Here is a 26,160-nt window from a genome sequence, read left to right as displayed (position 1 = left end):
CCTGGCTCCCCCTCCCCAGGAGGAAGTGGAGCAAATCCACTGATCTGACGTCTTTCTTGACATGAGCGTCTGACCGGAGAATCAATGGTGTTGAAAGAGCAAAGCGACCTGGGCAGCGGCGCTCTCAGCCTCCTCCGGCACCGGCAGACGGCTGCTCGCTGGGCAGGTGCGGCGCGCCGCAGTGTGACAGGCCCGGTTGGGTTTTTACTCCATTCACTCAGCATCGACTTACCTCGCTCGCGGTGCCATCGGCGTCTGTTAGCCTCTGGTGCAGGTCGAACCAGAACGTCTAAAAGGAAAAGCAGCAAATGGAGTGAAACGTTAAAGTCAGACATTTAATGTCATTCTATTCTTAGGAGGGAAAGAAGTGACACGATGGTCCTGTGTTGGAAAATCATCGGTTCTGACCGATTCTACCCGTCTGGAACCAGCTTCTGGAGGACCTACTTCACAAACGCCTCCATTAAAGTGATTTGGTGCTGAAATCCTTCAACATGAAGTCAGCTGCTAATCAAAGTGATTAGTCATCAGGCGCCTCAATCAGCCCAATGGTGTCGGCGCCCCGGAGGAATTCAGAACAGAAGGTGTGGAACACTACACAACAGGACTGGCAGGATTGGGAGGAACCCTTGACCAGAGGCTCTGTGACGGAGGCTGGAGGTCCACGTCTCGTTACTGGTCGTTCAAACAAGGCTCCCATTAATTAGAATGCAGTGAAATATATATATATAAATATTCTCCCAAATGACCAGAACACTCCTACCTTATCCTCCAGTCTTCCAATTAGTTTGGCCAAGCGGCTGATCTGATCGTCCAGACCTTCTTTATCCGCCTCCCCAGTACCTGCAACACACACACACACACACGCACACACACACAACCTTTGACGTCAGTTCCAGCATCACACTGATGGTTTTAGCCTCCTTTCATGAATAGATGTAGGATCAATAAACAATCAACAGACTGTTTTACCACTTGGTATTAAATGACCCACTAAAGAAGCCTTGGTAATAAAGAGCAGTTACTCATTTTAACAGAACAAAATCCATCTTTATCTTCTGTTTATTCCATATAGAAGCTCAGAGGATCTAGACCATACTGTGCTGTAATAATTGACTGCACTGCAGCTTGAAGGAGGATTTGAGCGAGGTCCAGAACGGCGCCGAGGTCCTCGCAGCCTTATTAAACACGGTTTCCGTCTCTTTCAGCCTTCTCCTCTTCCTGTCTTCTCCTCGGCTCTGGCTTCATCCCCAATGCCCTCTCTCACAGCTAATTGGAGTGCGGGCTGCCCACTCTTGATTAAAAGCTTTAACAGGCAGTCAATTAAGAGTTACTTCCCTCCACCCAGAGCACGCATACACATAGTCATCCAGTTTGTAACCATGGAGACAGCTGGAGAGGAAAAGCTTTGTAATCACTTGATGGAACTAAAATGGTCTCAGTCAATTATATAAGTGGTCAGAGAATGAGGCTGATGAGGCTGGAAGGAGGCAGCAGGCGGCTCCTCTGCGTCTTTGTCAAGCCAGTCCTAAAATATCCTAAAATATTCTGCTGTATTTGGGCCCGGACACATAACGGCCATTTTCTCGGCCTGACTCCTTCTCCCTGCTCCATCATCTCCCTCCTCACAGTTGCTCCGGGGCTGGTGGCTCGTTCTGGTCCTAAAGAGGTTTCTTTGGAGAGTCTGGTCCACGTCAAACGTCCTGATGCCTCTGTGGTTCTGGAGGATGTGGGCTAATGCACAACCATTACACACTAAAGGACGTCCGGAGGGTTTTGGGTTTGCATCTATTTACCCGGATAGTAGCCAGTTTAATCCACTTCAGGCTCCAGTTTAATTAGGCCTCCACACTTCCTGTTGTGAGCTGGGCCAGATGTGCTGCAGCATCTGGACCTGTGATTGCTGCTGTCATTACATTCCTGTGACGTTTGTATTTGTTTCTGATGTTAAAAATTGACGTAACGCTTTGTAATTCCTGATAATGATCAAGCGTAACGTCACCTGAAGCATTGTTGAGGGTCTTCAACACCTCCTTGGGGCTGATCTTGTTGTTTGTGGGGTAATCAGGGACTCTATGTTCGTTCTGCCTCCCTGAGATCCGCGGGCTCACCTTAGCAGGCGGAACACTAGAAAAATAGAACGTTTCATTTTAAATGAGGTAAACAATGGCTCGTAATAGTAATAACACTGTTGTGGAGGAGGTAAAGGAAGAGTGAAGCAGAAAAAAACCAATAATAGTAACAACTTTACAATGTAAAAGTGTTCAAATACAGTTTCCTGACCTGTTTTGTCCACAGTTTGTAATGTGATTACAAAGCCCCCAAAAAACAGCCACAAACTAGACAATATTGATAACAGATGCACTGTGAAACTTACAACTCCCCAACCGCTGACATTAGTATCTAGAAGCAGCTTCGGCAGCAATGACCACCTCCAGCCTTCTGGGTGTGAACCAAGAGCTTTGCACACCTGATTTGGGGATCTTTCGGGGCTCTGGCTGGGCCACCAAGGCCATTCAGAGAGGTGAGGGGAGGAGAAGGGGGAGGGGGAGGACTCCCCTTCTGGCCAGAAGGCAGCTATCGGTTGGCTGCTTGACAGGACTGAGGTTCTAACCTGCCTCCCTTTATCCATCCAATGTTCCATGCTCCCTCCACACCTCGGGGCCCAGATGTCGGGGCATTTATCCTAAAGACAAACCTGATGGGCGGCTGATCGTTAGCCCAGCCCCCCCAATCATGTGTCTGAGAACTGCTGGCTGCATTGGTAGCACCTGCTCCTGCTAAGAGCTGTACGCCATCGAGACGAATATAGAGACACAACTCTATAAGAAAACCATTTAGCAAGTGGTTAAGTCCTCCACAGACTCCAATCTTTGAACAGATTATCACTCCCTGCTCATTTCTGCTTCCAGGTTGGACCCAAGGTCCCTGGAGACTGTTGTGAGCCCCGAGCCTCCCTCCTACCAGTTCAACGTGATACACAGCGTCAGCGTCAGGGGCTTACCGAGATTGGCTGTGCTGCTCATCAATAGCATCCACCGCACTCTCCACAGAGTTTAGGAGAGACTGGATCTGATTGGCCGATTCTTTCAGCAGGAACCGAGTCACAAATTGCTCCACGTTGGTTCCCTTCTCATAAACCTAGAGAAAGCAAACAATTATATCATGAAGTCATTCCTCGCTGGTATTTGCAGTAGCAAAGGTGAAAAATGTTTGAATATTGCAATTAATATAAGCGAAACAGATGAATCTAAAGGACCTGGTTCAGTACAGGAACATGCAACGCCGCCACGCTAGTGTCGTGGATTAAATAAATGAAATGAAATGTTCCAGGCCGAGCTTCCTCCCTCCTCTCCGAGAGCCGCCTGTACCGCTAGATGTACCTGCAGGGCCTCCGCCCGTACGGCCTTATGGAAAACGACAGCTTTCCCCATACGCTGCACTCAGGGTATGAACTTCCCAGCAGGAAGTATTTCACGGAAAAGGCTATTCCAAGGAGAGGAGCTAACATATGGGTTTGTTTTGGGCTAAAGCAGTAAAGCAAAGAAGGTGATTCTTGTGTAAATGTTTGCAGAGCTGTGCTCTGTATGCACTTTGATGCTTTCTGTTACAAATGTTCTCCGCCTCAATCTGTTCTCCACCTCTTCACCGGGGTTTTTGTATCCTTCATAGCTGGGCAGATAAATCGTCAGACCATTCTTAAGCAACGTGTCGACAGTCGTTGCCGTTTCCAGACATAATCGCTGTCTTGTCCTGTGTCGTAGCATATGAGCTAACCCTTAGCGTCCCACCTTGTTACCAGCAGATGTTACTGACCATCTGGGATGTCGAGCATCTACTTTCAGCCTGTGACACTTATGATCAGAGCTGAATTCAGGAAAACCTTTGCCCTATTAGCAGCCTGAGAGTTAGCATTCTTCTTGGTTATTAGCACCAATATCTCCCTTAAACATAAGAGTTTTATTTCAAGCTCCTGATCAAGTGTAAGAATCCAGTTATCATTTATTTATTTTGGTTCGCTTTTGTTACAATTTCCAGCATTTTTTGGCTTGTGTTCCAATTAGCTTCTTTCATATTTGCGTTTCCATGGCTCCAATTATCACGCAGACTCCCCCCCAAACACCTATTTCCTCAGATATAAACAACCCCCTCGTTATTGTCATTATTGCACCCATCAAGCAACCAACAACCGTCCGTCCATCTTCCAGCTGCTTATCTGTGTTACAGGGGGGTGGCAGCTTCACCAAGAAAGCCCAGACTCTCCTCTCCACAGCCAGTTTCTCCAACTCCTTTGGAGGACTCTCAAGGCATTCCAAGGCCAGCCGAGAGGTCTAATTTCTCCAGTGTGTCCGGGGTCATCAGAGGTCTCTCACCTCAAGTGGCTCCGCTGAACCTGGAGCAATAGTGGCTCTATGCTGAGCTCCTTTCGGATAGCTGAACTCGTCTCCCTACCCTACCCTACCCTACCTCTACCCAGCCAACCCAATGAAGGAAACTCATTTCAGCCACTTGATTTCATGCTCTTGTCCTTGCCCCAAAAGGTCATGGCCACAACTGAGGGTTGGAATGTAGCTTCACTGAAAGACAGAGCCACACAACAGAGCGACTCGGCATCCACAGCTCTGCAGAACGCTCCGACCCATCTGTCAACCTCCAAATCCATTCTTCCCTCCCTTGTGAACAAGGTCCCGAGATACTCCCTCATTGAGGCAGTAATTAATCTCTGATTCTGCAGTCCACTGTTTCCTGAGTGGGGACCATGGTCTGAGGAACAGGCCTCCTGGGCCTCCCCTACCCCATCACCCTACCATCTAACACTGGATGCTGGACTCCCTTAGGGAGAGGCCACAGGGGCTGTGAACCAACCCCAACAGAGTCTATAGCTCCTGAGAAAACTCAAACATGCCTCACCTCATTCTACAGGGGGATGGGGGGCAGGGAGAGTTTGCTGACTTATGCCATCTCTACCTGGTTCTCCAGCTGCTGTGCTGCAGATAAAAAGGCCCCGCAGAGGGTAGTAGAAGGGGTGACAGGAGTCTCTCTCTTCCCTCTGTCCAGAAGGTGCTGCAGGAGCATGGCCCAGCACCCTCCCAGAAGCACTACCGCAGTAGAAGATGCTCCATCAGCAGACTGCTGAACAGCTTCCTGCCACAAGCTGTCCGAAAACTCGATACACCAGCGCTTAACATTTCACCCTCGGACCTATATTGCCTGTCATCTGCTGAAACTACTTATTTATTCTTGAGAATTTTCTATCCAAGTATCTGGGGTAGTACTAGCTTTAATAGCGTCAACGCCCTTTACGCGGTCGTGCATATTTTATTAAAGTGTGAAACTGACGCGATCCCTGTCTCAGAGAGGCCTCTTCTTGTGTTGCCGTTACCTTGCTATGAACAGAATGACGCTGCATTCGGATTTAAATGTGATTCACGGGCGCTCGTCTTAGTCCCAGCCGTGTCACACTCGGCTGCCAACTGTCCCCGCGAGAGCTGGAGCTTCGTAATTGATGAAGCCGAAAGGCAAAAAGCAGAGACAAGATCAGAATTGGACTCCGTCCTCTTTTTCGGGTCGACATATTACGTCCTGAATTAGAAACGATGCAGGCCAGACCTGCATTTCAAACAACAGGAAGACGGAGAAGCGCACAGCTTTCACACAACATCCGCTCTACTTGTGCAGATAGGATGCATAGATAGGTTGTGCTACGATGCGTAGGTTGTGGAGCATTAAGATTAAGGTGTATACCGGCCAGAGGAAGTCCATCCATCACATATCCGTGTGTTTACGTCGGATACGACATCAGTCGGACTAATGCGTTTACGTGCACTCTGGTCGTCCTGTTATGGTCGGACTGAGGCAATAATCTGTTTATTGGATTGCTGTGTAAAACAGGGATTCATGTTTTTGAGCTCAATGTAAACAAGACCAGGGAGATGATGGTGACCTTCTCTCCTCCGCAGACTCAGAAGTTTGAAGCAATCGCCACCATTAAATTGGGGAAGTCAGTGGCGATCGTGGAGGAGTTCAAAATAGCTGGGAAATATGGTTGATAACAGGCTGAGGAATCCTAAAGAGATGCTCGGAGACAGTACCTAGAAAGTTAAAACCACACGGGACTAGCAAGGACATCCTCAACGCCTTTTACTATATTTGTGGAGACCCTGGCTATGCGCATCATTATGGTAGCAATGCACACACTCCTCATGACTAAATATTTCCATCGTGATAATACCATATAGCAGCTGTCGTCTAAAACTGCTCACTCGCCTTTTTAAATTGTCCTCCAGGGAGAAGTGAACTGAACCAAAGCGAACTGAAGAACGCCATCCAGCAGGATGCAGGAGTTCTTTTCCAGCCCATCTTGTGTTTTCCAACCCCGGGAGAAGGCTCATCGGCTACTGGAGGCTTCCATACACACCTCTGAATTTGTCATTTCCTACTGGCGTGTTAAAAACACAAATTCTGGGTTTGTGTCGTGTACATGGATGAGTACGTTCTCCTCTATGTAGCTATTATCAAAGAGCTCCACAATACAGTGGGACCTCTACTTACGAACGTCTCTACATGCGGAATTTTCAGGTTACGAAACGTCTCAACGGGAAAATATTTCCTCTTGTTACGAAAGAAATCTCAGCTTACGAAAGGCATTTTCCTGTCATCCCATTGGCTAGGAGGGACGTCAATATGCACAAGTTTGTGCGTGTCCCAGCGTCGTCTTCGTTTAACTTTTATTCGCTATGGACCCCAGGAAAGTGATGGAGAAAAGTGAAAAAGAAGAAGAAGGGAGCTTTTTTGTCCATACAAACGAAGCAAGAAATAATAGAAAAGCATGAAAAAGGGATGCGTTTGGTTGATCTCGCCAAAGAATATGGCCGTAACCGGGATTTATTGTTCGAATGTTTGTCCATTAGATGGCGGTGTTACCACAAGTGTTAACGTTCGTTGCTAGTAACGACGGCTAATGTAAGATTAGCCTGTAATAAAGTTCATTTTGTTCCTGGAGAAGCCTTGCACTGAATTCCTACATTTATTGTGCGGTAATCTAATCGTAACATGTATTTGTTACATGTTTTGATGCATTTTTTATGATTTATAAAAAAAAATTATGCCCGAATTTTTTGGGGGCTTGGAACGGATTAGGGCATTTACATGGAAAACGCGTCTCTACTTACGTAATTTTCAGGTTACGAAACAACTTCCGGAACTAATTAATTTCGTAAGTAGAGGTCCCACTGTACATGTTGAAAGGAGAAATTAGAAGAAGCGAGTGTACCAGTTCATGCTCGTGAGGTGAAGGCTCGGGACTCCTCCTCTACCTGCCTCTGTGTCCTGTCGGTGCATCCTGGGTCGCAGACGTCAACCAATTCTAACTGGTTTTAATACAATATTTTTTATTACCTGCTTACTGCACTATTTTATAACTGCCTTTGTATATTAGCAGTTTCCCCACTGAGACTCAGCTTTGAAGATGTGAAACATGCCGATTTTACGAACTGACACCACATTCCAATCTAATGTTACCCAACGAATGGAAACTGTCCTTTATGTGCAGCGTCGTTGTTTTAAAAGGCGTCTGTTGGGCTTGTCTATTCGGAGGGAGCGTAATCTCTCCGCTGCAGTTCGTTATCTGAGAAGATGAAAGTGGGATAACGCAGTTTTGATGCGTTTGGAAGCACAGGCGTAGCTCCCCAGCTGCCTCGCTACTTCTAAAAACCCCACCAACTTCCCGGAGCTTCACACATCAGCCAATTAAAACTGTATCATAGCAACCGCACGCCATATGTTTCTAAGCAACAGCATCTTGGCAGTATGCAGCATAGCATATCCAGGCAGCGACCCTTACATCCTGAGAGAGCGGCTCATTCTGCGAATCCCTCTTATGGGCCCACTTACAGCCACAAGATGGAACCTCAAGATCCCGTCGTTCTTGTCGTGCTGGTGTTGAAACAACCTCCTGCAGCCAGGGATCCACCACGTTTGTGTGATGGGCCAGTTCATACTGGGAATTTAGCTATCATACGTACATATTTACAACTAAAATACAATCTTAATTTTACTGCGAGCATCAACACATCACTGAGAATCTTGTGCAACATCATTTAGGGCTCTGGCTCGTACGGGTGCACCCCATAATATCCTCTAAAGTGCACAGCCGCGCGTGTGTTCTTATGGCTCAGCAGTGACGAGTGTGGGGCTGTAATAAAGGTGACAAGTCAATGAAATAATATCAATCATTTAACCCTTAATTGTTGCCTTCTAGACAATTTTTGTGGGCAAGTAACAAGCCTGTGTTAACGGTTTAACAACTTTAATTGAAAGCTGCAAAGCTGCTGGAGTAGATCATTTCCTGTTCTGGGATTCAGCAACACGGCCAAATTTCAATTCCAGTTTCTTCACTGAAGTTAATCTACATAATAATAATAATAATAATATACTTGGGTTTTTGGTGGATTTCCATCCACAAAAGTGCAGAGCCACAGAAACCAAGCTCAAAATCAAGCATCATATTTTTCAGACCCCGTCAACATCATCGGAACAGAAAATACGTGTTATTGGCAGAAGGCTTGGAAGAAGAAAGCATTCTATTCTATATCTTATCTTAAAGACTCCACTCTACATAAAATCCCAGTGATGCTTCCCTCTGCTCAGCTTTCAATCCATTGCTCATCCCCCATTTTTCTCCTTTTATCTCATGCACACATATCCTCTCCCTCTCTTCCTATGTGTGTCTGCATTATTCATGCACTGGGTGTAACCTTATCAGTCAACACTCTCATCTCACAACACAACCCTCCATCTCTCCTCTCTCTCTCATTTACTCTCTCACTCACACACACACCACACACACACACATCACAGCAGAGCCTAGGCCACATGTCCACCTCCCTTCAGTGCGTCGTAGGTATAGAGCAGCATATTTCAGGGATATGTTACAGCTACTAACTCTTATTACTGTCTGCTCCTGCCAAGTGTTTTATGGTGAGGTTACACATGTCTGTCTGCAACCACAAAGATCCCAGTAGATGCACAACCAAACATGCTTCACACTGATATCACATCCCACAACAACGTACATCGTGTCTGAACACAGGAAACAGTAAAAAAAGAAAAGAAAAGAAATGAGCAGCCATATTTACAATAATGACTCCCAGTTTTAGAGTATGTGCTGTGTCAGCAGTGTCTCCAAAACTGGAATAAGAGACCAAATGTTGATGGTGACAAACTGTAGGTCGATGACAGTGGCGTGTTGGGTAAATGTAACTTTGGTTAAACCAGATGAGCTGAGAACACTGATTTAATTTTTCTGGGTTAAACTAAAGACATAAGCTCAGGTGTGTTTTTAGGTCTATTGTGTTCCAGGTTCTCCATTTAAACACAGCAATGTTAAAATGAGTGATGTAAGCCTGACGATATTGTGTGCATGCGTGCGTGAAGAAGCACGACCTTCAAGCAATTAAAAATTAAACATGAATGTGAACGGCAGCGATGACATCAACACACAGCATGGGTGGGTCTGCAGATCCAGAGACGTCACCAAAAACTAAAGAGGGATTTAAGTCCTGCGGAGAACAGTCTGTACCTTCAGGTTTAAGCTTAAAAACTTTCTAATGATCTAATAAAGGTCACAGTTAGTGGTGCATGTCTATTCCCTGGGTGAAAAGTGGGGAGTTTTCCAGAATAATGGAGTTCATGTGGTTAAAACTTGTTTTTGTTGGTTTCCAGTTGTTTTCTTAGCTACAGGCAGATGAACAGGACTGTCAATAGTGTAGATTTTACAAAACAAAAGGTTTAAATTACATAATTAGCAATACAACTGACAAGATCAGAAACAATAAACAAGAAATTAAAGAATTAGTGGGAATACAAGAAGCACAAAGACGGCACGAGGGGAATAAAACAAGGGGAAATGCAGACAGGACGACAGACTTACAGATTTGCAGGTACCGGTAATCAGACACAGGACAGAGATCTAGACATGGTCATGGACAGCAGGACACGAAAGGATCTGAGCAAGGACAGGAGTGGAAGCACAGCATAAATACACAAGTGCAGGGGAGCGAGAACAGGCACAGATGGTGATAAGACAAGGAACACAACGGGTGGCAATAGTTGGGGCGGTAGGAAGCCAGGCCAAAGAAGGTGGATCTATAAAAGCAATAAAACCCCATGTGATAAATGGCTATTAATAATGATTCCAAACAAACAGAAACCACTTCCCAGCGCTTGACGAGTAACCAATCGGTGAAGGTGCTCCTGAAGCGACTTAAGATGCAGGATCTTGTTGCAGGAAATTGGCTTTTAAAGGTCATGTACCCTACAGGGACCAGAACCTTTGAACCGCCTGAGCCACCGCTGCTACTGACCATCAGCTGGGTTTTATGTACCCTTAATACGTTTAATTTTATCTCCTGCATCTGGATCCATGCAGGTGTTCACCACGATTCACCTGGCTGTGTGCTCAGTAAATTGATGCACATCTAATCTCATTCATATTTTTAAAGAATTTAGTGATTTTAACCAAGGGAGCAGTTTAACATTAAAGGCAATGGCCCTAGGACATCCCATAGGACCACCCGGACATGGCAAAGCAGAGGAAATCTGCGGAACTCTCAATTACTGACCGTTTCCTCTTCACATCCATGGGTGTCGCAGCTCTCACTATTGATTCTCTTGACTCTAGCATTGACACTGGGGTTGTCCCAAACAAGTTTTCCTACTCCCGATCAAATTCCAACACTAAATAGACACGTTCCTGCCGAGCCGATGCACATTTGAAGCGCTCACTTTAAGTGGGTCTACGTTAAAGTATTAATACTAAAGCTGCTTTGTTCTACAGATGGATTCCAGGAAACAAAGCCCACATCCAAGCTGTTCCTTCACACATTTTTATTGAGGAACTAATCTTATATGGGCAATTGAAAAAAAAACTGGAGCCAACAGGAGGCAGCTGCCAGATCTTAACAGTCTGAGCATTTCTGGCCACTGGCCAGACGAAAACAAACAAACAAACCAAACAAAGGCATCGAGCTTCTGTTTCCCATTTTAAATATCTCCGGGAAAGACACAGTTACAGTAGATGTCATCAAGATGCTGCATTTGTAACGTGGCTACCACCACCCAGGGTAGCTCACCAACACTATACAGACGAGGAACCCATCACATGTCCATTTGTTAAAGTTTGTTTTTAAGTAAGCTTCGCATTCATTCGTGCTAGCGTGGCTTGACAAGCGTCCGGCAACCGCCATATTTCTGATGCCAACCTCCTTTGTTTCCTCCTCTGATACTATTGGACTGGAATTTGGATCAGGTTGGATTCAGGCAAAAAGAATTGCTACTGCGATGCCATTTTAATTGCTGTACCATCATCTGGTCCATCTGGTCTTGGACCAACCGATGTGGTTTCACCCCACTGCTGCTAGAGCTCCAATGGCAACTCACTCCCACTTTATTCTCTCCTGTTTAAATGACTGTTGTTCTAAGTAGTTTAGCACTGTAAGCTAGTATTTTATTTACACATTTGTCTTTAATGTGTCTCTCACTGTAAGTTACTTTGGACCAAAGCGTGCCAAATGATTAAAATGGCACTTGGGATGTAGGGTAGCCCGAGTGGTTCAGCCAATGGATAGGCCACTGCTGAAATTGCTAACAAGGCTATTTCTGACAATTATCACTGAAATGGAGGAATCTTTTGTCAGGAGGTCTCTTCTTGGAAATGGATAGAACACAAAAGAGCATCATTAGATAAAACTCTGAATAAAATGCTTAATCCTATGCACAAGGCGTTGGCAACCACAAATAACTGCAGTTCAAAACCCACTATCACACTGGGTTCTGCAGTTGAAGATGAGCTTGAAAATTTTGGCCAGACTGTTTTGGCCTGAGATTTGTGGGGAGCTGAAGAATGAGCATTTGGGTTTCAAACCGTTCTGGGTCAACAGTTTAAAAAAAAAAAAAGAAAGGTTCAGGTGATGAGTCCTTCAAAATAACCGTCTTGTTGGCGAGTGCTCTTCTGTTTATCAGCGCCATATGGACAGAGCTATATGGAGCTCCACCGGTAACTGTGCCTAGCAAATCAAAGCTAATCCAAAGTGTTAGGCATTTGTTTAGCATTAACAGCAATCCAAATATTTAGGAGCCGGATTACAACAAATAGCAGCGCGGCCGCACAAATGGACGGTGAGCTAAACACAGTCCATCCTCTCGCCAAGCGATAGCACGTTACTCCCACCCTCTCCCAACTGGCTGCCCATAAAATCCAAAAAAAATTTAAAATATTTTTCTCTCTGCTCTCAGAGTGCTGGTTTACTGCAGGTTCCAGAACCTTTGAGGGGGTCCAGCATTTAGCTCCCCGTGCAGGTAAAGGAGGACAACCCTCGCTTTACTTTAAGAATAAGCAAAATCCTTTCTGTTTCAGAAGGTTTAGAATCAGTAATTCTACATCTACACTCATTATTCTAGCTAAGCTAATGCTCACAGTTAAAACAGGGTGAAATAATTAGCTCCCACCTTACTTATGCTGTTATAGACACTGTGAAGCATAAGATCACAGAAATATGCACATGCAACATGGATTGGTACCTGTGAACAAGGCTCAACACATAGCCTAAGGTGCCTACTTGCAGTTGGCAGCACATTTTATTGGTCGAGAAATCCGCATTCTTGTAGCAAAAGTGACAGAAAACTAGCAATGGCACGCTAACACAATCTACCAGATAATAGATAAGGAATTTTAGAAAATTCCACAGAGATCCAAAAGGAGCTCTACAGCCTGCAGTTGAGTAACATTTGCTTTTTCAGCTCAATGGTTTTTGGTGTTATTTCTCCAACATCTGGTGAAAAGATCCAAATTGATATGACTTGATTGTTAAATTCAGTGGACCAGCTGCCTTAGCTGTAACATTTGGAGTGTATTCCACAACACTTTTTACTCATTGGTAACTTGACTACATGGAGATTGCTGCACATCTTCTCTTTAGTTGTCTTGTTTTTCTTTCTGTCAGAAACTGGGAAATGTATTTGGTCACACAACAGTACACACATCCTTGTACTTTTGTGTTTAAGGATTTTCAGACGTAAAGCATCCCACAGCTCCTTACCCCACCCATCACAACCAACCACCTAAACCTTAAAACCACATCTTCACCTTTAAACGGTCCTTTGAAGATGTGAGGACCAACAAAATAGTCCTTATTAGCGTGCTATTTTGGTACTCAATACATAGCAAGTAGACACACACACACACACACACACACACACACACAAACACACACACACACACCTTTTTGGTGAAGTCCATTGCTTTCAGGATGGAAAGGTTGAGTGTCTCCAGGGAAGCCAGAACGCCTTCATAGTCCCCCATATGCTTTGCAAAGTAATCTGCATGTGCGAGACCACACACATTCATATAGGGAGGTCAAAGCTCCTTAAAATACACATTTGCTTGCAGTTGCTGTCGTTAAAAAAGCTGAATTATATTAGCCTATTTTTCGCAGAAGCATATCTAAATTTTAACAGGATTAGAGAGATCAGTTGTGACGAGCAGAAAAGAGAATGAGGGGTATTGCAGATTACTCACCACAGAGCTCCTTCGTGTCAACATTACTGTCAGAGGGTTGTTGGAGAGAGGTGGATGAAAGGACGGACAGAGAAAGGTGGGGAAAGCCAAGGAAACATAATCAGAAATAGCGGACAAGCTTCTGCCACTGCAGATACATTTGCATCGCAGCACTTTTTAGATAAGGACATGATTGAAATAGAGAAGTTACATTGACCACATGAGATTTCTGGCCTTGGTCTTCAAAAGACTTTAATTATTCACAGTTTAGGATTTGGGGTATAAGTCGGTTTTGTGTGGGGCAAATTAGCTATCTCAGTATCTCTGACTGTAAAAGGCTTATAAATAGACGTCGCAGGATAAAGGTACAGCAAGGGCATAATAATATCCATAGTCATCAGTTACTTCCTACAGTAATGGACACAAAATTAAATAGACAAAATAGAAAACTCGATATATTCTAGACGGTTGTAAAGAAACACAAAAACGTTGAGAAAATGTTTTTAAAAAAGAAGGACAGCAGAAATATCCCCAAACAGCTAGAGGATGGAGGTATTGTTAGTCAATTATCTTTAGCACGGCACCCTCCCAAAATAAGTGAATGAAGAAAAAGACGCCAAACTGTCTCTAGTGGATTTTGGTGGAGTTAAGTTAGCTTCAGCGGCTATAATTGGACGTAGTAGTGGAGTACGTAGTACACCTGATGAATTCAGCCTCATATCAGGATAGATCCAGCAATGATGTGACCAACTGAGAGAAGGTGGGGGGTAGCCATTTAGACACAGAACAGGTTCAGGGCTGAAACCTCTTGGCCAGGCCACATTAGTAAATAAGAATGGGCTGCGTAGTTACACAATCACATCGCATGCAACAGCCAACCAGCTCTATGGAGTCGGTGCTGTGGTGACTCTGACCTGGTGTTATCGGAGTCAATAATGTGAAAGAGCTTCTCCAGTTCCTCTTCATTCAGGGTACCATCAGAGAAGAAGGCCTGGAACTCTTCAAGAGACAGCTTACCATCATCTACAGGAAACAAACATGACTCAGTGGCAAAGAAATTTGATTAATATAACCTGAGGTCATTAAAGATCTATGAAGAGCAAGACTGTCGCCAGCTCCAATTCTAAAATATGAAACTGGACTAGAGCCACTTGTGTGGAAGGTGCGCTGTCATGACATACGTGTGTATACATATATGTACACACAGCAGTGTAGTTTGATTTAATCTCTGTTTAGGTTTTGCCGATGTTTACAGCCAAAGTCAAATTTGTGCAGTTTTTGGAAACTTTCATGAAAACTGATGAATTATGCAAACCCATTTTCAGTGTGATTTATCATCCACCTTCTACCCTGTTAGATTCAAAAGTACTGTTAATTACATTTTTTATTCCAAGGCAAAAATGTTCTCTTTGTGTTGCCATGTTTTCTTAATAAAGCAAACCAATATTTAGCCACTTTCATTCTTACTTTTATTCGCTAAAGCTAAAGAGAAAAAAAGTGTCCAATCCTCACTGTAAACAAACCCAACTTACTTCCGGCAATGTGTACCGAGGTTTGAGGGGGGTAAAACAGCCCGTAGGAATCTGGCATCTCATACTCCCGGAGCACACATAATGTCATGTACTGTCTGTGGTGCATTCAAGAACATGGGACATGCTCATGCAATACAAACCCATAACCAAAAGAAAAGCAAGTATGTAAACAATTAAACAAAGTGACAGTGTGGGAAGTGCAAGAAAGGTCTTATAGGATTATTCCTGGATTTTGACAGCCTCCACAAACCTCTGGTGTCCACCAAATTCAGGGATTACAGGCGAAGACCCCTATACAGCCACAGCTCTACTCTGCCTGCTCAAAAATGGAAACACAACCAATGTCCCCTAATGCTCCATTCATGTGGTTAAAGCACTGTTTCTGATAGAGAACTGCACCAGATGATAGACTGACATCTCAAACCTTTATTTATAATGACACAACAGCAAAGACAATCATCTGTGGCCTAAGGTGTCCTTGTGCCAAGTCCACCTGTGGACACCTTTATGTTTGAACATAGTGTGATAGGGAGTCAGAACACATGTAACAGAACACAACTCTGTGAGGAGTTAACTCCCTCAGAAAATGGAACACAAGATGAGATGGATGCGATCGGTTCCTGCTAGCTGACAGTCACAAAGCCTATGATTACGCAACAAGAATAATATTATAGTAATATCCTGACAATGATAATAACAATAATAGTAATTATACTCAAATGCAATGTATGGCCTTCAAGCAATGGTTTAAATAAAGACCTGAACATTTTATAGTTTATTCTACTTATGTTTGTCTTTCATGTAGCAAATGTCTTTCATGTATCATTTGTAGCAAACATAGTTGGACAATTGATGTGTCTAGACAATTATAATTATCATAATTGTCTAGATACATCATTCCTCTAATGGAGTAATGCACCGGGGAGTGAGTGGCACTGTACAAAGATGGCCGCCCTGTAGGCGCAATGGGTGGCCGTAGTCAAAGCAGCATCTATGCATGCGCCTACAGGGCGGCCATCTTTGTACAGTGCCGCTCAGAATGATGTATCTACACAATTATGATAAATATAAATATGGAGGACAAACTGGCATTTTGAATAACAGGAAGATGGATAATGGTACAGCTTTGTTCATCCCACATGTAATACAAGCCTTACTTATTGTGCAGACAAGAGGCGATTGTGCTGATTTCAAGAGGCAAACAATCGTAGGCTGGTGTAGACTTACACCAATAGCATATTGGTTACACCTTCATACCACTTTATTGCCACATGAGGTTATTTGTCAGGTTCCACCTGGTCAGAGGAAGCAGCAAGTCCTGAACGTGACCCCCCCACTATCAGGTCTCAGAGGAAGCAGCAAGTCCTGAACGTGACCCCCCCACTATCAGGTCTCAGAGGAAGCAGCAAGTCCTGAACGTGACCCCCCACTGGCAGGTCTTTGTAGCTACAAGACCGGGCGGGAATTGACCCGTGCTGACGTAGGCTAGCGTTCTCAACTCACCTAAGGGACTGTCAAAACCGGTGTCCTCACCATCATGGTTGACTTGGGACGAAGGCCTGGGTCCCAGTAGCTCCTCAAGCGCGACCGTGTTGCGGCCGCTGGTCCCCTTGTTTTTCCTGGACTGGAAGAATCCCCTTTTCAAGTGTTTCCACCGAATGCGGACTTGATCTGCAGTCCGTGCGAAGCCGGCGTCTCTCAATTGTTGGGCAACCTTTTTGAAGAGGTCTCCGTTTCTGGTTTTTCTCCCGTCCATGTATTTTAAGATGTTCTGCTCCTTTAGGTGCGCGAGCATGAGCGCGGTCTCGTCCTCCTTCCAAAAATGAGCGTATCTCGGAGCTTCTGCCATGTTGATGCACAGGTGCTTCTCCCGGGATTGTCTTCTTCTTCTGGGGATGTTTTTGTTCCGGGTCAAAGAGCAGCGCGAGCGTTCTTGAGTATGTCTAGTAGTAGTCCGATTAATCGGATTAATCGATTAACGCGTTAATTTACATGTCAGTTGTCCAGTTATAGTCGGAGTAAAGCAATAATTCGTTTTAAAAGTCTCACCTCTCACATTAAGCCAACTGCTATGTTATTTATGCTATAAAGAGGCATACGTAAATGTTTTGAATCCTAATTGAACTGAACATAAATTTAATTATAAGACCTCCAATTTAAATGTGACAATATTTACCCTTAAAAGAGCTGACATTAAAGGTGTAATTTTAAGAAATGTTAGTGGATCTGGAAAATCATATATAATCCTTACTTACTAATGTTATAAAGAAACAAAACAAATTCAGTACATTGAAGCAATCTCTAATTATGATCTTTGCCTATCCATCTACAATGCATTATGGTAAAGTATATACAGTAGAAATCAGAAAACAAGTCCCACTGACCCTTTAAAAATCATAAAAAAAGAGGAACTTTACAACAGAAATGTTGTACAGAAATTTAACTTTTCATAAATAATCGCTGCTCTAAAATATCTTCAGGAATAGGTGGCCTTCCAATGGATAAAGATTTTGGTGAACTATGAACTACGTAGTCGGCAACATCAATAAAATCCGACCCTGGCCAACACCGACAGACCTGATGTTGGTCCAAAATAAAGAAGCGACAAAGCTATGTTAGTTACCATAAAAGGGAAGAACATAAATATTCTGATATAGTAATCAAAGAAGAAAAAACGACACAGGCATTTATTACTTCTGATGGTTCGAGTAAGGTAATATAAAGTTTATGACAGTCTTTGGAGAGAGATAGAGGTTTTTAAGGCCCCAAACAAAAACACTGTTTTTCTGAGGGAAGGCAACATGAGGATGGTGAGCTAGTGGCCAAATTGTGTTTTATATTTATTTTATATTTATATGCATATTGTACATTCATTCCTATGTGTACTGAATGTTTTTTCTTTAGGTACTCTGGCTCCCTCCCACCATCCAAAGACATGGATGAGATAGATGCATCATACTATAGGCACTAATTGATGGCTCCAAATTGACTTTGGTGTGAATGGTTGTTTATTCCATATTGTTGTCTATGTTAACCCCGTGATCAGGTGGTGATGTGTCCAGGTTTGAACCCCCAGGGGCCCCATTAACGGAAAAGTAGGAGAAGATGGATAGATGGGCCTAAAGCCATGGCCGTTAACACAATAAAGGATTGTTATTTCTTTTCAGAGGAGCATGGATCGCTTAGCCCTTAATTTTTTCCTAAACTTTTTTTCTGGACTAAAGGGGAAATCTGTCAATGCAGCATGTTCATGCTGGTAACCAATAATATAGATGTTTGCATCATTTAACTAATCCAAATAAGTCAGGCCAGTTTGGAAGCTGGCTGTTTTTATTGAGCAGAAACCTGCGGATACAATGAAATATTAAAGCATTATGTCATTAAATAGAGGGAGAAAAACCTATTTATATCCTCAGGCTTCACACCTTTCCACAGTCTGGTAGAGTAGCGCGTAAAAGCAGGAAGGCCAGATTATGCTTCTATTAAACCATATGATTTATAGCCTGTTCACTTCACTGACCACCCGTGAGAGACGTTTATGGCTCAGGGTTTTAAGATCCAAATGTGAATTCATTCTTCCAAGAACCATATTTATATTTCAGGTGAGCAGTTTCCACATAATTAGTCCCCCAAACCAACCAACTGTAATGGAAACATGGCTGGGGTAACTAGAGAATACAAAACTAACCTAACAGAATGGACACAAACCAAAAAAATGTAGACATAAAATATTCAAGCAAATATTCAAATGTTAAAAACATCAGCACACAAAGATATTAAGACAAAGGAGGAACTCACCATCTTTATCAGCTCTTCTGAAAATCTGTGAAACAGAAAGCAACAAAATAGATCATTAGAAAATACAATGTGTAATTGAATACAGATGCACAAAAGCCAACGGGGTTGAGGGTGAAAACATCCAGCATGCACCTGACATTAGGTGGTTCAGAGTAAAGGGCCCATAGATGGGGTTCACCACTGATGCTTCAGCGGACTCTGGTTTGCCTTCTAGATACAAGGGAGTTAAGAGGGGGAACCAATCACGGCACCCCTGGTCTGCGGAGGCCCTTCGGTCCCTCCCTCCAATTTTGAGGAGCTGTGCAGTGGTCTCACAGACAAGAAAATAGGAACTAGGCTCGGTCTGCAGTTTAATTACTCAGTTGTTTGGTTACTTTGACAAAGAGAAATAGGTTATTAATCATTAGTCAAAAAGAAAATTTGCCCAAATCTGCATCTTCCTGTACAGTCCTCCACCCAGAGCCTGGTCCTGTGCTGCCATGGTCACAGCCACTTCCTTGATTAGTTGGTTGGACATTCCAGGCAGGCGCTGTTCCTACCACGGTGGTTCACCTGGTCACTTCTGCCTGAGTTATTTTCTTAGCACCTTCGACCAAATCAAAATGTATTTCCAGAGCCCTTTACAGTAGCTGAGAGGTAACTTCACAACAAAGCCATTAAACAGTAGATGGAAAGAATAAAACATAAAAACATACAAAAACACAAAGTGCAATAGTGCTATAGGATAATTAAGTCTTCCAGAAGTACTTAAAATGGAGCATAAAAAATAAGCCACCTAAAAATACAACACTGGCCTAGACAGAATAAAATGACAATGTAAAAAAGTGGGTCTTCAACTTGGATTTAAAAAAACTGATATCAGTAGTGGCACCAATGTCGGGGGCAATTTCTTCAGCAGTGGCAGCAGAAGAACGATCAGCCCATTGTTTGTTTCTGGCTCTTGGGAGTTCCAACCGAAGATGGCTTGAAGAAGTAGGACGGAGCCCGGCCATTAATGGCATTGAAATCAAACACCAGAAGTTAAAAATTGATTTTAAAATGAAGTGGAAGCCAATGGCAACAGCCCAGGGGCGATGGGTTCATGTCTTGATGTGTCGGAAGACCACAGTTGGTTCTGAAGACACGAGGTGACTTGCCAAACAAATAACATTACAAATAACAAATAACAACTGCTGTTTTACACCATTAAATAGTCCAGTATTTCAGAAAATGCGTTTTTTTTTCATTGGGTCTCATGGTCAAATATATCTGCATATGTCATCAGCATAAAGATGAAAAACAGGTCATGCTTTTTTTTATAACCGAGAGGTTGAAGCCACCTTGTCTCTGGGTCCTGTCGTTCCAATGTTTTATCCTAAACACTGATTGCTAACACCCATAGAATATCACCTGATCACCAACTGTCCAAATACTTCTCCACATTTGAATATTTCTATCCCAAGAGCCCCCGCTAGGACGGTACATTAGACTTCTGAAATGTGTTCGTTTTTTTCTAATGACCTGAAAACCTGGATGTGCTACATTGCTGGTTTGATGCCATTTAAGACTAGACGCTAACTTCTTCTTTCAGCTAAATACAGATAAAACCGAAATCTTGTTTTTTGACCCAGATCTTGTCCAGACGGGAAAAGAATTGCTGCCATTTTCATATTGCTCTATTTTTTTTTTTAAAAAAATGCTGTTCTTGCTATTTATTTTGTATTTTATGTAATTTCTTATGATCTGTAAACCACTTTATAACCAAAAGTTAGGGTGAGGGTTAGGGTTTAGATTCTAATCATTAATATTATCTAGTCTGTTTGAACCCCATTGTGACTTTTTTCACCAAAACATGCTGGAAATTAAACAGTTTCCATCTCTACCGAACAACTTTGGCCTAGATTAGAGCGTCAACTGTAGTTTTGTTTGTCTTTTTGGAAACTATCTCGAGTTTACGATCACATAATATTAAAAATAATATAAATGGCTAAAAGAGGGAGCTGTGAAGGAGCTTACACACATATCTCAGCTAGGAAACAAACAGAATTCCAAGAAGGACAGCTGGGACACACAGCTGGTAAATAAGTACTGAACACACCATTATTTTCCTCAGTAAATAAATTTCTCAAAGTTTTATTGACACGTCTTCACCAGGTGTTGGTAACAACCCAACGCAGCCAGATGGTGCTGTGAAAATGTGTTATGTTCTGCAAATTTGCCACACATCAGATCATCGCATGCATTCTCATATCAGCCCAACAGAAGCCCGGAAAAACACTTGATCCAGATCAAAAGCTGCAGAATCCATCCGGATTCTGTGTGGAAAGGTGAATTCTGCCATCTACCAGATGATTCTAAAGGAGAAAATCCGTCCCTCCCTAACGCCAACTGGGATGCGGTGGGGTGATGGAAGGTCGTCCCCCAGAACCCTCCAGTGTGGCCACGTTAAAAGAGTTGTGTGAGGAAGACCGGGCCGGAACTCCTCAGCAGCCATCTGAGAGGCTCGGTGGCAGTTAACACAAATGCTTGATTGCAGTTATTGTGGCCGAGGGTGGCACAACCGCTGATTAAGCGCAGGGGGCAATTACGTTCCCACAAAGGGGGGAACATCATCACGGAGGAACTGCGTTTTGTAGTGACGCAGCTTGTCTTTGTCTGATATTACAATTAGTGTGATGATGTGAAATGAGAAGAATATTCAGGGGAGGAAAATCAGGAAGGAGGAAAAGAAACGTGTTCAAAGCCACAGCAGATGGAAATGACATCACGAGGCTCAGGTGGCTCGTTCCTCCACACCGGCTTCAGATCTCCTATGATTCGCTTGGAACCCGTCAGGTGTTTGTCAATTCTCTTTAGTTTGATAGATTTTTATGTTTGGGTGCGTTTCTCCTTCAGTTGAATGAAATATGCCAGTAGCAAACCACCAAATAAGCCCCCGGACAACCCCAGCAGTGCACAACCTGGACCAAATGTTGGGCAGCAAAGCACCAAAAATGTCTCTTCGACAAGACTTAAATCTAAATATTTAATAAGCAGGCGGGGGTGGGGGGGTGGGGTGGGGGGTGCTTGGTGTTCCATGGCTGAATCATCCTTTCCTCATGTTTTAAAATCCTTTTTATCCACTTCATCGAGGGTTTGAGCTCTTTGTGCAGATGATCGCTGACATTTGCTGACGTGTTCAATACTAATTTGACCTTATTGTATAGAAGTAAACAAGAGAAGATCCAGGTCGGAGGTTTATCACTACAGATGCTCAAAATAACATATTTCCAGAGGGGAAAACTGGAGACGTTACAGGCGATAAAGAGAAAATATTTTCCTGGGTTTCACAGCAGATGATATCATTCAGATTAATGTGAGGAATCAGTTTACACATTTCTAGACTCTCGTGGAAGCAAAATCAATTAAACATCAGCAGCGCGCTGACATTTGCTGTTCTCAGAAGGAATTGGAAACTGTCTGAGCCTCCTGCTTTGTCTCATGGTCTCAAACCCCCACTGCCAAAACCCTGAATGGTGTGTTTGTCCTCACATTTAGGTCTAAATGAAGCGATCGCTTTCATATTTGCTATAAGGGCGAAAGCTAAGCTGCAAAATATCAGTGCTGAGAGCAAATCTGGGTGTCAGACCAGTACAGGAGAGACCAGGAGACAGACCAGTACAGAGAGAGACCAGGACACAGACCAGTACAGGAGAGACCAGGACACAGACCAGTACAGGAGAGAGAGACCAGGACACAGACCAGTACAGGAGAGACCAGGACACAGACCAGTACAGGAGATACCAGGGGACAGACCAGTACAGGAGAGAGACCAGGAGACAGACCAGTACAGGAGAGACCAGAGACAGACCAGTACAGGAGAGACCAGGACACAGACCAGTACAGGAGATACCAGGAGACAGACCAGTACAGGAGTTACCAGGACACAGACCAGTACAGGAGATACCAGGGGACAGACCAGTACAGGAGAGAGACCAGTACAGGAGATACCAGGACACAGACCAGTACAGGAGAGACCAGGAGACAGACCAGTACAGGAGATACCAGGGGACAGACCAGTACAGGAGATACCAGGAGACAGACCAGTACAGGAGAGACCAGGAGACAGACCAGTACAGGAGAGACCAGGACACAGACCAGTACAGGAGATATCAGGAGAGAGACCAGTACAGGAGAGACCAGGACACAGACCAGTACAGGAGAGACCAGGACACAGACCAGTACAGGAGACCAGGAGACAGACCAGTACAGGAGAGACCAGGACACAGACCAGTACAGGAGAGACCAGGACACAGACCAGTACAGGAGAGACCAGGACACAGACCAGTACAGGAGAGACCAGGACACAGACCAGTACAGGAGATACCAGGGGACAGACCAGTACAGGAGAGACCAGGAGACAGACCAGTACAGGAGAGACCAGGAGACAGACCAGTACAGGAGAGACCAGGACACAGACCAGTACAGGAGATACCAGGAGACAGACCAGTACAGGAGATACCAGAACAGACCAGTACAGGAGACCAGGACACAGACAGTACAGGAGATACCAGGGGACAGACCAGTACAGGAGATACCAGGACACAGACCAGTACAGGAGAGACCAGGAGACAGACCAGTACAGGAGATACCAGGGGACAGACCAGTACAGGAGATACCAGGGGACAGACCAGTACAGGAGAGACCAGAGACAGACCAGTACAGGAGAGACCAGGACACAGACCAGTACAGGAGATATCAGGAGAGAGACCAGTACAGGAGAGACCAGGACACAGACCAGTACAGGAGAGACCAGGACACAGACCAGTACAGGGGATACCAGAGACAGACCAGTACAGGAGAGACCAGGACACAGACCAGTACAGGAGATACCAGGAGAGAGACCAGTACAGGAGATACCAGGAGACAGACCAGTACAGGAGAGACCAGGACACAGACCAGTACAGGGGATACCAGGAGACAGACCAGTACAGGAGAGACCAGGACACAGACCAGTACAGGAGAGACCAGGACACAGACCAGTACAGGAGAGACCAGGAGACAGACCAGTACAGGAGATACCAGGAGACAGACCAGTACAGGAGATACCAGGAGAGAGACCAGGAGACAGACCAGTACAGGAGATACTAGGACATAGACCAGTATAGGAGAGACCAGGACACAGACCAGTACAGGAGATACCAGGGGACAGACCAGTACAGGAGATACCAGGAGACAGACCAGTACAGGAGAGACCAGGAGACAGACCAGTACAGAGAGAGACCAGTACAGGAGACCAGGACACAGACCAGTACAGGAGAGACCAGGAGACAGACCAGTACAGGAGAGACCAGGACACAGACCAGTACAGGAGATACCAGAACAGACCAGTACAGGAGATACCAGGAGAGAGACCAGTACAGGAGACCAGGACACAGACCAGTACAGGAGAGACCAGGAGACAGACCAGTACAGGAGAGACCAGGAGACAGACCAGTACAGGAGAGACCAGGACACAGACAGTACAGGAGATACCAGGAGACAGACCAGTACAGGAGGAGACCAGGACACAGACCAGTACAGGAGAGACCAGAACAGACCAGTACAGATCTGTTCTGCGGGTTGCCATGAATGAGTAAAATACAAGTGACTTGACGTCAGCTTGAGCACCACTCAAGCCAGCTCCCTCGGGAGTGAGTCGGGAACGAGGGTGTCACAACCCAGCAGCAGGAACAGGACCCCAAGGACGGGGGCATCGTTCTGCTCCAGGATGTTTGGGGGGGGGGGGGGGGGTCACTCTGGTTCCCTGTTCTCTTCACACATGACAGCAGCTTCATAACAGACGCCAGAGGAGCGAAACCCTCCAGCACAAGCAGTTTGGCTCCTGGTGGTCTGCACGGAGCTGCTGATCGGGACTGAGGAGAACCTCCCAGATAAGGTCAGACCGCTGAGTGCTGGTGCAGCGGGACCTGGTGGATCCTCCTGGTGGATCCTCCTGGTGGATCCTGGATAACGATGCTACCGATGCCACTGTCAACGGGCTGATTGGTGCCCTGATCCAGGTCTGGGAGGAGACTCCCCAGGAGAAATTGAGCTGGATCGACCTGCTATCTCATTTTTTCCCACTTTTGAGGAGGCTTGTGGATCCGGTCCTGAGTGGGTTTATGATTTGGACGTTGACCCTCAACAATTTACGCTGTAAATTCAACTGGATGATCTCATTTATTATCTGTGGTTACAAGAATGTACTGGATGATGTAAATGATGTAAAGAGTGTAACAAGGATGGACCACATGTGGCCCGGAAGGACGGGAACCATGACCAACACCCGGACTGGCCCCTGGTCTTTGAAAATAAATCGGTTAAAATATTTGGATCCCTCTTTGAAGAGAAATCTCCAACCTGCAGTTTCTACATTTGACTTTTCATTTTCTTCACAACTGAATCATTAAAAATACACGTGAAAGTGTCTGTTTGCTATAAAATAATGCTTCTGTTTTGCTTTTTTTTTTAAAAAATTTAAAAGGAGGTCTTGATTCTTTAACTGGGGCTCCACCAGCAACCCAAACGGGTTATTGCTGATCCTTTTCTAACACCACCGAGAGGGTTTCTCATCATTATCGTGTCAACAGCGATCTTTAATCTCCACAAATTCTACCTCTGGACCCCCCCCACCCCCCACCCCCCCATCCCCCATGTGAATAAATAAGAAGAGGTTATAAAGTAAAATAAATTAAATAATGCCACCGTGTCACCCCCGCCTGCCCCCCCTCGTACTCACATCCAGAATCACAGAGATGCCTCTGCGGGGCTCCGGGGCGAAGAACTGCTCCTGAGCCACCGCCGCCTCCTCCTTGCTGGAGGGGAACTCGCGGCTGGAGAGGTTCTTGTTGTCGCTCATCTTGGTGACGATCCAGCGGACGAGCCCGTCGAATCCAACGGGCTGGGCGCCGCTGTTTCCGGACTGCGCTGCCGTCGCGCACTCGCTGTCTTTCCCGGCGTCGGCTTTGGGCTGCTCGCGGCTGTCGTGGGCTCGAAGTTTGGCTTGTTCTTTGTTGAGCAGTTTGTGGACCCCGTCCCTACAGTAGCGCGCTGCCTGCTCACACATCCTTTTGACGGCGGGCGCTCATGCTGCGCTGTGGAGGCAGGAGCAGAAGCCCCCACCGCCCATTTCCCGTTACATCACCGCACCTGCCCCAGAAACGCACCCGTCACCCCTGCGGACCCCGCAGAGGAGCAGGGGTGGACGCAAACCCGCACCAGGTGTGAGGTCCCGCTGGACCACTTTAACTCCATTATTGTGGCTTTCGTGTCATT

The 26,160-nt window shown here is 45.0% G+C and overlaps 1 protein-coding gene across 1 annotated transcript in view; it reads right to left on the bottom strand.

Moving 5' to 3' along the window:
• Positions 1–26,058, bottom strand: part of necab2 (N-terminal EF-hand calcium binding protein 2) — a 31,721-nt gene extending 5,663 nt beyond the window's left edge. Inside the window, exons 1-9 of the mRNA XM_057052389.1 lie at positions 25,625–26,058; positions 18,886–18,910; positions 14,470–14,578; positions 13,577–13,602; positions 13,280–13,377; positions 3,005–3,141; positions 2,003–2,127; positions 764–843; positions 233–289 (exon numbers count right to left, since the gene is read on the bottom strand). Of these exons, the coding sequence (XP_056908369.1) occupies positions 233–289; positions 764–843; positions 2,003–2,127; positions 3,005–3,141; positions 13,280–13,377; positions 13,577–13,602; positions 14,470–14,578; positions 18,886–18,910; positions 25,625–25,951 (984 nt within the window). The 5' untranslated portion in view covers positions 25,952–26,058. The remainder of the gene's footprint in view (positions 1–232; positions 290–763; positions 844–2,002; positions 2,128–3,004; positions 3,142–13,279; positions 13,378–13,576; positions 13,603–14,469; positions 14,579–18,885; positions 18,911–25,624) is intronic.
• Between the last annotated feature and the right edge of the window lie 102 nt (positions 26,059–26,160).

Source organism: Takifugu flavidus, chromosome 13 (assembly GCF_003711565.1).
Source record: "Takifugu flavidus isolate HTHZ2018 chromosome 13, ASM371156v2, whole genome shotgun sequence".
Lineage (NCBI taxonomy): Eukaryota > Metazoa > Chordata > Actinopteri > Tetraodontiformes > Tetraodontidae > Takifugu > Takifugu flavidus.
Note: the sequence above shows the minus strand (reverse complement) of the source record. Positions and strands in the feature narration are given on the sequence as shown.